The 14,566-nt window shown below is 42.0% G+C and overlaps 1 protein-coding gene across 1 annotated transcript in view; it reads right to left on the reverse strand.

The window, feature by feature from the left end:
* RASGRP3 (RAS guanyl releasing protein 3) overlaps window positions 1-14,566 on the reverse strand; it is an 85,255-nt gene that overhangs the window by 12,492 nt on the left and 58,197 nt on the right. The window contains exons 11-12 of the mRNA XM_050951341.1: window positions 12,325-12,441; window positions 8,310-8,425 (exon numbers count right to left, since the gene is read on the reverse strand). Coding sequence (XP_050807298.1) covers window positions 8,310-8,425; window positions 12,325-12,441 — 233 coding nt within the window. The remainder of the gene's footprint in view (window positions 1-8,309; window positions 8,426-12,324; window positions 12,442-14,566) is intronic.

Raw genomic sequence — 14,566 nt, forward strand, 5'->3', positions numbered from 1 at the left:
AATTTGAGTGATGTGATCCAGCACACGGGATCATGGCAGCTCTCAAGTCAGCCTGGGAGGTCATGCCTTTGACTTGATGGGGGGCAGCCAGGCCAAATTTGTGTAGTGTTGGATATGCAATACCACTTATATCTGGCCCAGCTGCTCCTCTGTCCGTGCTGGAGGGGCAGCCATGCCAAATTTGAGTGGTGTTGCAACCCCATGCACCAGGAAATGTGCCAGAGTGCTGCTTCATCCTAGATTTCAGGTGCCAGGGCAATGCTACAGCTCTCCTCATGATAATGCTCTGTTCTCTATCTTTCATACTGATTTTAAAGCATTCATATATTAATGTAAACTGATTTAGCAATACTTTTGTGATAAGCCAAATTAATATGCTTATTGACACTATCCTTGTAAGGCCCAAAAAGCCTCCTACCCTTCTTTCAATGATTGCTGTTTCCCCGTAATAAATACTTGATGTTTTCCTCTTCCTCTGTGTCCCCCCGCAAACAAAAAACAAACAAACAACAAAAGCCATCTCCCATCAATCTCCTTGAAGTGTCACTCTAAAGCCCAGCAAGATAACTTCCATGTCCTCATTTCCTTACAATACCACATCAGTGCACACTGATTCAGGAGGATTCTCTTGTGTAACAAGACTGTTGTTCTGGCTAGTCATATCAGATACCAGACCTTCAGAACAGGCGAGGTGATTGTTCTGACGTAACTGTTCATGCAGCAGTCACACGGTGTGCCACGTATGTTCTTTAGGCTGAGACACATGATTTCTATTTCACCAACTGAAAATATTTTAGAGCAGCTGTGCAAAACATATGGCTTGTATAATGTTGACATAGAAACAGTCAGGGCTTTAGCTCTAGTGGCCTAAACTCACCCAAACATTGAACACCCCTGGGGCTCTTAGCATCACTGGGTTTCATGAGATGCTCTACTAGGACAAGTTAGAGCAACTCTGATGTCCTGGCCCTGATCTGCTCCCAGGAAGATCTGGAGAAAAGGCTACATCTTAGTAAGAGTAGCCTGTACCTGTTGACTGAAACCAAGTAACAAGGATGGCAAACAAGCATGGTAGGAGGCTATGCCCCAGCACATGAAGCCACACTGTATGTTTGCCTGTAGCTGTGTACCTGAATTGGTAGGATGTCTAGAGCTTGCATAGGTATATTTTTATTATTTAAATTTTAAAAAAGTATAATACAAGCTGCAACCTTTCAAATGGCAATGGAGCTGTACCTGGATGGGACCTGCCTTTTAGAATTTGGTTCTGATTGGCTGGGCATCGTTAACTACATGGAGATTGCGTCTCTTTCCTTCAAAAATATAAAAGTGGCCTTTGTATTTGTGAAAAATTGACAGACAATAATAATAAAAAATGTTGAAAAGTTTTGAGAATTTCCTGTAAACTCTGGAGTAATTTTACAAAATTTCAAACCTTCCTCCAAAACAAAAACCCAAGCAAATTTCATCAGAGGAAAAAACAAATAAATAATCAATAAAAAAACCCCTTCCAGTTCATATTCTGACTCGCTCTATTGTGGATCTTTTCACTCTTAGCTACATCTTTAAGAGGAAGCAACTGAAAAAGTGTACAAGGTACTACACATGAAGACAAATTATAAGATACCTATTTGTAGGGTGCTCATTGCCTAGGATCTGGGTGTCTTAAAAAGCTAATGCAGTTTTAGGATGCATCAGGCGAGGTATTTCCAGCAAAGATAAGGAGGTGTTAGTATGGTTATACAAGGCACTGGTGAGACCTCATCTGGAATACTATGTGCAGTTCTGGTCTCCCATGTTTAAGGAGGATGAATTCAAACTGGAACAGGTTCAGAAACTGGCTACTAGGTTGATCTGAGGAATGGAAAACCTGGCTTATGAAAGGAGACTCAAAGAGCTTGGCTTGTTTAGCCTAACCAAAAGAAGGTTGAGGGGGGATATGATGGCTCTTTATAAATATATCAGAGGGATTAATATTAGGGAGGGAGAGGAATTATTTAAGCTTAGTACCAATGTAGACGCAAGAACAAATGGATATAAACTGGACACTAGGAAGTTTAGACTTGAAATTAGATGAAGGTTTCTAACCATTAGAGGAGTGAAGTTCTGGAAGAGCCTTCCAAGGGGAGTAGTGAGGGCAAAAGACATATCTGGCTTTAAGACTAGAATATCAGGGTTGGAAGGGACCTCAGGAGATCATCTAGTCCAACCCCCTGCTCAAAGCAGGATCAATCCTCAGACCCCTAAATGGTCCTCTTAAGGATTGAACTTACAACCCTGAGTTTAGCAGGCCAATGCTCAAACCACTGAGCTATCCCTGCCCCCTATAATATATAGAGATATATCTATCTCATAGAATTGGAAGGGACCCTGAAAGATCATTGAGTCCAGCCCCCTGCCTTCACTAGCAGGACCAAGTACTGATTTTGCCCCAAATCCCTAAGTGGCCCCTTCAAGGATAGAACTCACAACCCTGGGTTTAGCAGGCCAGTGCTCAAACCCTAAGTTTATGGAGGGGATGATATGATGGGATAGCCTAATTTTGGCAACTAATCAAAGATCAATTGCCAAATTATCAGCAGGTAAGTATGCCCAGTGGTCTGGGATGGGATTTTAGATGGGATGGTATCTGAGTTACTACAGAGAATTCTTTCCTGGGTGCTGGCTGGTGAGTCTTGCCCACATGCTCAGGGTTTAACTGATCGCCATATTTGGGGTCGGGAAGGAATTTTCCTCCAGGGCAGATTGGCAGAGGCCCTGGAGGCTTTTTGCCTTCCTCTGCAGCATGGGGCATGGGTCACTTGCTGGAGGATTCTCTGCAGCTTGAGGTCTTCAAACCACAATCTGAGGACTTCAATAACTCAGATATAGGTTAGGGGTTTGTTATAGAAGTGGATGGGTGAGATTGTATGGCCTGCATTGTGCAGGAGGTCAGACTAGATGATCATAATGGTCCCTTCTGACCTTAAAGTCTATGAGTCTAGCATTCCATTAAAAAAATCCCCAGTCACATCTAATAAATGTTAATCACTCAAATAGAGACCTTAGAGTCGTACACCAACGTCCAGATCCAATAATGGCACATCTCACATGCTGATGTGCTTTATAGTATTAAGGGTTAAATCCACATCTCACCAAGATGTTAATATTTTCAGAGGCCTAATTAAACAGGGAATTAATTAAACACCACATCACTCTGATGTTTTCAGTACCATTTTCTATTATAAGAACATAAGAACGGCCGTACCGGGTCAGACCAAAGGTCCATCTAGCCCAGTATCTGTCTACCGACAGTGGCCAATGCCAGGTGCCCCAGAGGGAGTGAAGGTAACAGGCAATGATCAAGTGATCTCTCTCCTGCCATCCATCTCCATCCTCTGATGAACAGAGGCTAGGGACACCATTCTTTACCCTTCCTGGCTAATAGCCATTTATGGACTTAGCCACCATGAATTTATCCAGTTCCCTTTCAAACATTGTTATAGCCCCAGCCTTCACAACCTCCTCAGGTAAGGAGTTCCACAAGTTGACTGTGCGCTGTGTGAAGAACTTCCTTTTATTTGTTTTAAATCTGCTACTTATTAATTTCATTTGGTGACCCCTAGTTCTTGTATTGTGGGAATAAGTAAATAACTTTTCCTTACCCACTTTCTCCACATCACTCATGATTTTATATACCTCTATCATATCCCCCCTTAGTCTCCTCTTTTCCAAGCTGAAGAGGCCTAGCCTCTTTAATCTTTCCTCATATGGGACCTTCTCCAAACCCCTAATCATTTTAGTTGCCCTTTTCTGAACCTTTTCTAGTGCTAGAATATCTTTTTCGAGGTGAGGAGACCACATCTATACACAGTATTCAAGATGTGGGCGTACCATGGATTTATATAAGGGCAATAATGTATTCTCAGTCTTATTCTCTATCCCCTTTTTAATGATTCCTAACATCCTGTTTGCTTTTTTGACCGCCTCTGCGCACTGCATGGACATCTTCAGAGAACTATCCACGATGACACCGAGATCTTTTTCCTGACTTGTTGTACCTAAATTAGCCCCCATCATATTGCATGTATAGTTGGGGTTATTTTTTCCAATGTGCATTACTTTACATTTATCCACATTAAATTTCATTTGCCATTTTGTTGCCCAGTCACTTAGTTTTGTGAGATCTTTTTGAAGTTCTTCACAATCTGCTTTGGTCTTAACTATCTTGAGTAGTTTAGTATCATCTGCAAACTTTGCCACCTCACTGTTTACCCCTTTCTCCAGATCATTTATGCATAAATTGAATAGGATTGGTCCTAGGACTGACCCTTGGGGAACACCACTAGTTACCCTTTTCCATTCTGAGAATTTACTATTAATTCCTACCCTTTGTTCCCTGTCTTTTAACCAGTTCTCAATCCATGAAAGGACCTTCCCTTTTATCCCATGACAGCTTAATTTACGTAAGAGCCTTTGGTGAGGGACCTTGTCAAAGGCTTTCTGGAAATCTAAGTACACTATGTCCACTGGATCCCCCTTGTCCACATGTTTGTTGACCCCTTCAAAGAACTCTAACAGATTAGTAAGACACGATTTCCCTTTACAGAAACCATGTTGACTATTGCTCAACAGTTTTATGTTTTTCTGTGTCTGACAATTTTATTCTTAACTATTGTTTCGACTAATTTGCTCGGTACCGATGTTAGACTTACCAGTCTGTAATTGCCGGGATCACCTCTAGAGCCCTTTTTAAATATTGGTGTTACATTAGCTAACTTCCAGTCATTGGGTACCGAAGCCGATTTAAAGGACAGGTTACAAACCTTAGTTAATAGTTCCGCAACTTCACATTTGAGTTCTTTCAGAACTCTTGGGTGAATGCCATCAGGTCCCGGTGACTTGTTAATGTTGAGTTTATCAATTAATTCCAAAATCTCCTCTAGTGACACTTCAATCTGTGACAGTTCCTCAGATTTGTCACTTACAAAAGCCGGCTCAGGTGTGGGAATCTCCCTAACATCCTCAGCCGTGAAGACTGAAGCAAAGAATCCGTTTAGTTTCTCTGCAATGACTTTATCGTCTTTAAGTGCTCCTTTTGTATCTTGATTGTCAAGAGGCCCCACTGGTTGTTTAGCAGGCTTCCTGCTTCTGATGTACTTAAAAAACATTTTGTTACTACCTTTGGAGTTTTTGGCTAGCCGTTCTTCAAACTCCTCTTTGGCTTTTCTTATTACACTCTTACGCTTAAGCTGGCAGTGTTTGTGCTCCTTTCTATTTGCCTCACTAGGCTTTGACTTCCACTTTTTAAAGGAAGTCTTTTTATCTCTCACTGCTTCTTTTACATGGTTGTTAAGCCACGGTGGCTCTTTTTTAGTTCCTTTACTGTGTTTCTTAATTTGGGGTATACATTGAAGTTGGGCCTCTATTATGGTGTCTTTAAAAAGGGCCCATGCAACTTGCAGGGATTTCACTTTAGTCACTGTACCTTTTAACTTTTGTTTAACTAACCGCCTCATTTTTGTATAGTTCCCTCTTTTGAAATTAAATGCCACAGTGTTGGGCTGTTGAGGTGTTCTTCCCCCCACAGGGATGTTGAATGCTATTGTATTATGGTCACTATTTCCAAGCGGTCCTGCTATAGTTACCTCTTGGACCAGCTCCTGCGCTCCACTCAGGATTAAATCTAGAGTTGCCTCTCCCCTTGTGGGTTCCCGTACCAGCTGCTCCATGAATCAGTCATTTAAAGTATCGAGAAATTTTATCTCTGCATTTCATCCTGAAGTGAAATGTTCCCAGTCAATGTGGGGATAATTGAAATCCCCCACTATTATTGAGGTCTTAATTTTGATAGCCTCTCTAATTTCCCTTAGCATTTCATCATCACTATTACTGTCCTGGTCAGATGGTTGATAATAAATCCCTAATGTTATATTTTTATTAGAGCATGACATTTCTATCCATAGCGATTCTATGGAACATGTGGATTCACTTAAGATTTTTACTTCATTTGAATCTACATTTTCTTTCACATATAGTGCCACTCCTCCCCCTGCACGACCTGTTCTGTCCTTCCGATATATTTTGTACCCCGGAATGATTGTGTCCCATTGATTGCTCTCTGTCCACCAGGTTTCTGTGATGCCTATTATATCAATATCCTCCTTTATCACAAGGCACTCTAGTTCACCCATCTTATTATTTAGACTTCTAGCATTTGTGTACAAGCACTTTAAAAACTTGTCCCTGTTTATTTGTCTGCCCTTTTCTGATGTGCCAGATTCTTTTTTATGTGACTGTTCATCATCTGATCTGGCCCTTACATTATCCTCTTCCGTCCTCTGTTCCTGACTATAACCTGGAGATTCCCTATCATCAGACTCTTCCCTAAGAGAAGTCTGTGTCCGATCCACATGCTCCTCTGCAGCAGTCGGCTTTCCCCCATCTCCTAGTTTAAAAACTGTTCTGCAGCCTTTTTAATGTTTAGTGCCAGCAGTCTGGTTCCACTTTGGTTTAGGTGGAGCCCATCTCTCCTGTATAGGCTCCCCGTTTCCCCAGTTCCTAATGAACGTAAACCCCTCCTCTCTACACCATCGTCTCATCCACGCATTGAGACTCTGAAGCTCTGCCTGCCTACCTGGCCCTGTGCGTGGAACTGGGAGCATTTCTGAGAATGCCATCATAGAGGTCCTGGATTTCAGTCTCTTTCCTAGCAGCCTAAATTTGGTTTCCAGGACATCTCTCCTACCCTTCCCTATGTCATTGGTACCTACATGTACCACGACCACCGGCTCCTCCCCAGCACTACACATAAGTCTGTCTAGATGCCTCGAGAGATCTGCAACCTTCGCACCAGGCAAGCAAGTCACCATACGGTTCTCCCAGTCATCACAAACCCAGCTATCTATGTTTCTAATGATCGAATCTCCCATTACTAACACCTGCCTTTTCCTAGCAACTGGAGTTCCCTTCCCCGAAGAGGTAACCTCCGTGCGAGAGGCAACCCCAGCACCATCTGGAAGGAGGGTCCCAACTATGGGAAGGTTTCCCTCTGCTCCCATTGACTGCTCTGCTTCCCTGGGCCTTTCTTCCTCCTCAACAGCACAGAGGCTGTCTGAGTGGAGGTGGGACAATTCTACAGTGTCCCGAAAAGCCTCATCAACATACCTCTCTGCCTCCCTTAGTTTCTCCAGTTCCACCACTCTGGCCTCCAAAGTCCCTTTGGTCTCTGAGGGCCAGGAGCTCCTTGCACCGACTGCACACATACGCCACCCGCCCACAGGGCAGGTAATCATACATGCTACACTCAGTGCAATAAACTGGATAGCCCCCACTCTGCTGCTGGGCTTCTGCCTGCATTGTCTCCTAGTTAATGAAAGGGTGGTTTAAAGAAAAGGGGTTTTGGAATATGGTTTGGATTATAGGTTTTAAGGGGACTACAGGGGAACAGGTAGGACCGACAAGGGACCCCTCCTCCCTTCCCACTTCCCTTCCAAAACTCCCTTGCAAAACGCCCTGTTAGCAGCCCCTGGTCGCTTGTGCGCGGCTTTATAAAGCCCTGGTCTGACTTAATGCCCCACCTACTGATTAAGGCTCAGCCAATTACCAGAGGCTTCGAGCTTTCATACCTTTCTTTGAAGCTCATGGCCTCCAACTGCCAGCCACAGCACACAGTCCTTCAAACCACCAAACAAACAAACAGACTGACAAACACAAGCTCAGCACACAGCACGTAACCCCCAAACACAAACACACACACACTACAGACAGTCACTTAGCCCACAGATGCTGTATTTGCTCCTCCTTCACCTGGAGAACCCCCTTGCAAAACTCCCTGTTAGCAGCCCCTGGTCTTCTTTTACATGTTCTAAATGGTTTAGTTAACTAATCAGTGTCACCTGTTTGTGTAAACTGCCAAATCAAATTTAGATAGTTATGATAGCCACTTCCAACTGGCTAAGAATTGTGCACATTCTGTACTATTTGTTACCCCCATCTCTCCTGCCCCTACCTGCCTGCTTCTTTGTTTTATCCATCTGATATATCATATATTTTTGACTGTAAGCTCCTCAGGGCAGGGATTGTCTATATGTCAGCACAATTGGACCCTGAACTGGAGGGCTCCTGGGAACTTCTGCAATATAAATGCTAAATAATAATAATTTTTAAAAAATAACAAAAGGTAAAAGATTAATCATCGTTACTCTTCCAGTTTCTGGATGAAAAGCCAGATATATAAGAAGTTTAGAGGTCTGAGAGGCATTGTGTATTCTTTAACTTAAAAATCCAGTGAAACAAAGAAAGAAATTAAAGAAAAATTAAAAACTTACTGGTCTTTGTCCAATACACAAAAGGAGTCCAGGAAAGGAAAGTTGGCAGCTATACTTTCAAAGTCTTCTTGAGAGATATAGCCATCATGGTCATGATCATAGTTCCTAAAAACAGACTGAAAGATGAAGGAAGTGATTGTCTGTCTCACTGACAACACAGTGGCAAAATAAAATCCAATCAATGCACATTTATGACTACAAACAGCTCTTCAGTTTTGCAGTTATGTGAGTTAAATGTCCAACCCTATCAGACACTGCTGAACTGGTTAATTTAATCTAATGCCTGCTATTAGTACCTGGTACTTTCATGTTCAGATCTGTTAGACTGTAGAGTAAAGGCCACTTCCTCAAAGAAAACTTGCCCTTGATAGTAACCTAATGTACATCCTGCTGTGCTCCCACCACACGTACAATAATCCTACTCATTTTATTCACACATGCTGTCAAATCATTCCCCTCTTGCAATATACAACGTAACCCTTTTCATCCTGCATCATGTACTTGGTAAAACACCACGCATCCATAAAACACTATCTTTTCCGTATTACAGATTTTCTTGATTACGTTTTATAAGTTTATGAACAAACAACGTTAACTGGGATGACTTTAAGTGAAGAGTTACTGTACTTCATAAATCTACTTGATTTATAAATACTTTGACATCCAGATCCCCTGCACTCAAACACACACACTCAATCTATGACATACCACCTAATGTAAACACAGATAGTGTCCCAAATTCACAAGGTTGCATAAGGTAGTGTAAGCAAAACCCTCCCCCTGCCACACTCATTTAAATTCTTTGCAGCTATTTGCATTCCCACTGTACAGATGCATAAGGAATTATAAGTTACATGCCATAAAACTGGGAAAAAGGTGTATGTCAAAGTCAAAATCGTTTTATGGAAAAATAGGTCTTATCAAACAACCTGATTTCATTTTTTGATGAGGTTACAGATGTGGTTGGTAATGCAACTGTGTAGATTTATGTATACTTAGATTTTTTTTAAAGGCATTTGACTTAATACTGCATGATATTCTCATTAAAACATTAGCCCTATACAATATCAACAGAGCACACACTAAATGGATTAGGAACTAGATAACTGACAGATTAAAAAAAATTAGCTGTCCATGGAAAATGATCAAATGATGCTGTTCAACATTGTCATACATAATCTGGAAGATCACTGCTGAAAAAACTTGCAGATGATACAAAATTGGTGGAATGTTAAATAAGGATGAGGGCAGTACAGTCATACAGAGCAATCTGGATTGCTTTGCAAGGTGGTACCATTCCAACAAAATGTGTTTTAATACAGCCAAATGCAAGGTCACAGGTCTAGGAACAAGGAATGGGAAACTATGCTGGAAAGTTTCTGACTCTGAAAAGGATTTAGAGATCGTAGTGAACAAGCAACTCAAGATATACTCCCAGTGTGATGATTTGGCAAAAAGGCCAAATGCAGTCCTTAGGGGGTTTAAGCAAGGAAATAATGGATTTTTCCCCCTCTCTATATTACCTTGGTGAGACCAACACTTAGAATACTGCACATTTGGTTTCGGTGTTCACATTGTAAAGAGTGTGGGAAAATTGGAGAGGGTGCAGAAAGGAGCCACAAAAATGATTTGACAGTTGGAGAAATGACTTGAGTGACAGACTTAAAGAGCTCAATATATAGTTTATCAAAAAGAAAAGAGGTGATTTGATTACAGTGTATAATTACCTTTACGGGGAGAAAATCCTAGGTACTAAAGGGCTCTTTGATTTAGTGTAGTGGGTCATGACAAGAACCAATGGCTGGAAGCTAAAGCCAAATTCAGATTAGAAATAAGGCACACGTTGTTTTTAACAGTGAGGGTGAATACTCATGGAACTGGGGGATTCTCCATTTCTTGATGTCTTCAAATCAAGACTGACTAAAGCGTATCTTCCAGAAAGCCATCCAGACACTAATGCAAATAATTGGGCTCATTAGAGTAGTAAACAGTGAAATTCAATAGCTTGTGTTGTACAGGAGGACAGACTAGCTGATTTGATGGTGTCTTCTGGCCTTAAGAAATCCCAAAACAAACTAGCACTCTATGGAAAGTAAGAGGTTTCGACTTTCCGTAGATGCTAGTTTGTTTTGGGATTTTTTAACGGGGGGGGGCAGCAGAGAGGGATAGCTCAGTGCTTTGAGCATTAGCCTGCTAAACCCAGGGTGATGAGTTCAGTTCTTGAGGGGGCCATTTAGGGAGTTGGGGATTGGTCCTGCTTTGAGCAGGGGGTTAGACTAGATCAGCAGTTTCCAACCTTTTTGTGGCCAGTAGCACATTCATGTTTTCAGAAGAGTGTGGTGGGCACCAGCAATTACTCACATACAGGGCCAGCTCCAGACACCAGTGGAGCAAGCACATGCTACGGGGCAGCATTCCATCCATTCTGCAGAGACAGAGTGGTTTGGGGTTTTTTGTTTTGTTTTTGTGTTTTAGGTTTTTTTGGCACCAGTTCTGGGCAGTGCAGAGAGAAGCCGGAGAGGAGCCAGGAGGACAGAGAACACTGGCACCTGCAGCCTGCAGCCCAGGAGTTCTCTGTCCCCAGCAGACGTGATGCCGCGGCTTCTCTCCCCTGCTGGGCATTAGATGGGTGCACATAAATGCCCTAGTGGGTGCCATGGTGCCCATGGGCACCACATTGGGGACCCCTGGACTAGATGATCTCCTGAGGTCCCTTCCAACCCTAATAATCTATGATTCTTCTGGCTCCTCAGTATGCAAATTAGCCCATTAAGAGTCTGTTACACTTCAGTGGAGCAAATGTAAGTAGTTCTAAAGGAATCTAAATTAGCAAAAAAATTCTTTGTTCCACCTTACATAGCCCTTCTGATATCGGTCTGTTAGCTCCAGAACACAATTCTCAACCTAATTATGCCCACATATCTGACATCAGCCTCTAAAATGGGAGACGGAAACTGACTATTCTACCTTCAGCATGTACAATATGCTCCAGAGAGTCAACAGTCTAAATCTAAATCAGAAATGGGTCACAGATTGCCTTGTAGTTTTTATTTTGCAAATCTAAAAAAACCCCAAAACAAAACAATAAAACAAAAAACCCCAGGACTGGTCAGATCCAGCTCCCATTTTTTCTGAACCACCAAGGTCTAGTTATAGCTCATCTCTAGGATTAATGCAGCCCAGATCTTTGCACTCAAAGACCCTGCTCCTGTTCCCATTTAAATAAATGGGAGCAAGAGATGGTCCTAACTGTGCTGCAGCCGCAATTAGCACAGGCTTACGGTGGCCTTATATCACAGGATCATGTGAGCTAATCTTAACCAATGATTAATCGTAACCAAGTCATAAAAAAAAATCTATTGACCTTGTGGTCCAGAATAGATTGGAGTTGAGGTTTATAGCAGAAAATTGTTTTCCTGATGTTTGGAAACCAAGAGAATGCTCAGGCTCCCATGCTGCTAAACTAGGCATGGCTTCTCTCTCAAGATGACTCATTGAGCGGCAGGAAATTTAGACTGTTTGTCAGATCCTGAACAAAAATATAAAATAAAATAAAAAATCAATTCTGCCCTTTTGATTCTGAAGTACAAATTTGACTTGCTTGATTTTTAAGCTGTCAAAAAGTTGCATTAACACACTGATGCCAAGAATCATGAGGTTTGTCAGCAAGTCAGGGCAAACATAAGGTACTGTAGCACTTGGGGATAAGATTTCAGAAAGGCTTGCAGTTGCTCTGGTGCCTGCCAAAATCCATTTGCACCTCATTTTACAAATAGAACCCATAAAAAGGGCAGCCTGACTTCAAACTCTTCTGAAAGTTTATGCTTTGGCATACGGATACTAGGTTGCTGACCTGATCTTTGATTTTTCAGAGTAAAATTAAAGTCTGACAGTACAAGGATGAAGATCACAAGTTACTATAAAATGTCTACTATAAAATAGAAATTCATCTTGCTCTTGGAAATCTCAGGAAAGGCAAAGTTGTTTTGAATAATATAATCTCTCAAATACTTACATCCACTAGCTTTCTTATGTGCTTGTTAATGATGGTTGGGTCAGGCTTTGGTAGCACTCCAGATGCCCACTCCAGTGGCACTACTGGCTTGTTAGGGGTCGTTGGGGAGGTAGGTTGCTGACAGAAATTAGAAAACAGTATTTTTCAAATTTTAATGAAAAAACAAAGTTTATTGCTAAAGTAACACTGCAGTCCAGAATGACAAATTATCAGATCAACAAGGCTGTGAAAAACCTGTTTGGTAAGATGTCAAGTAAGGTCTCAAGGAAGAGGGGAGTTCCATACCTCACACAACTCCAGTTCTCAGACTGTATTGCTCCCATACTGTTGGAGTCCTATGTCTAAGCACACAGCCACCAAACCTCCAGGAGCAGTGATAATTGAGGGTGCAGGCATGAATAGCCTTTCCCTGCTAACTGTCTCCAGTTTCTTTCTACCTCCAGGTGCTTCAACAGTAACCAGACTCCAAAATAGAGGAGTGGAGGGAAGGTCAGTGTGGCACTGCAGAGACAAGACAATCAGAGAACAGGAGTTACACAAGGTAAGTAACTTCCTTTTCTCCTTACTGAGATTGCCTCCACAGAATCACACCAGTTGGAGACAACTAGCATTGTCCTCCCTGAGGAGGTGGGACAAGGAGCGCTGCTTGTTCAACAGTGATTGAAGCAGTGCCCTCCTGAAATTAACATTTACGCTTGGTGTAGTGTCACGAGACTAGTGGTTTATGAAAACATTGACAGAGTTCCACATAGGTGCCCTACTGACTTCTGATAAAGGCATGTTACGACTGCCTGGTTGGGAAGCTGCCAATCCTAGTGGAACAAGTCATAAGTCTTCCTGGCACAGGGACTTTAGGGAGGTCATAAGAGGACTGTGGACTCAGCCTAATCCATTTAGACAGTCTTTGAGCAGAGGGACTAACCTTTGGATTTCTCTCCAAAGGCGCCAACCAGCCTGTTTGATTTTCAGAATAGCATGTTCTTTTCTAAACAGTAGCTGACAGCTCATGTGACTTGAGATGGGTGAATAACTGATTTTCAATTCGTTGGCAGTTCTGAAAAGTTGGAAAAATATTCAGTTTGACCCAAACCGACAATTGTGCAAAATTTTGAATAGAAAAATTGACGACAAACTTCATTTTGGGTCAAATGAAACATTTTATTTGACCCACAACAAAACATCTCATTTTGTTTAGTTTCTGGGTACTGAAAGCAGAGGGAGAGTTTCATGGTGGTGGAGGCAGTGCTGCTAACGGTGACTAATTAAATAGTAATTGGAGCAGGGACTTGAACTTGGACCTGCCATCTCCTAGGTGAGTGCCCTAAAACCTCCCTCCTGTTCTATGAATAGTGCTTAAATTCCAAAATATTATTTTGCCAGAACTATTCACGAATTTGTTACAAATAGTTTTGGCTTGACCAAAGCTGCATTATTTGGCAAATTAAAGAGAAAAACATATACCCAGCTCTACATGTGATACCTAGAGTACAATCTGGCTCATGCTGAGTGACTATGTGATTTAGGGAAGAAAAAGGACAAGATGGACTTGTTCAAGTGAAAGATCTGAGACAGCCTTGGTTATAAATGTCAAGGGAGACCTCAAAATAGCCTTAGCCATATGAAAAATGGTGTAAGGTGGACTTGTTTATTAATGCTTGCAACTCTGAGACACCTGGCTGAGGTGATGGCAACCAGGAAAGAAATCTTCAGTGAGACACTGAAGAGAGATCAAGAACCCAAAGGCTTAAAAGGTGCTTGTGTAATTTTGGCAAGCACTGAATTTGAATCTCACAGGTTGTCAGGCTACCTGGTAGAAGGGTACCAGCTCATGTGACTTGAGGCAGAGCATGTTAAACTATCTAAAACTTAGGTAGTGTTTAGAATTTGTGTTTTAAAAACTATCAATATAGCTACATATAATAAAAGGATTTTAGACATTGCCATCAAGAGGGGGAAAAAAGGGTATAGGTTCCTATGCAGCTGTGTTTGTAAGGAAGAGAGGACCTTGATGCATCAGTGGCGTGAATTAGTTATACCATTGGCCCAAGGCTGTTAGGAGTTGAGGGACACGCACACATTCCCCCCTCACTGCTCTTGTAGTTTCTGTAGCAGCAAACCTAGGTATATAACTCCTACAATGAGACTGCGGAGGCAAGTTTAGGAAGGAGAAATCTCTATACCCACAAGTCCAGAGAGCTCAAGTTAATTCAAACAAGAAAACAATGTGACAAATGACTCTCCA

Source organism: Gopherus flavomarginatus, chromosome 4 (assembly GCF_025201925.1).
Source record: "Gopherus flavomarginatus isolate rGopFla2 chromosome 4, rGopFla2.mat.asm, whole genome shotgun sequence".
Classification (NCBI taxonomy): Eukaryota; Metazoa; Chordata; order Testudines; family Testudinidae; genus Gopherus; species Gopherus flavomarginatus.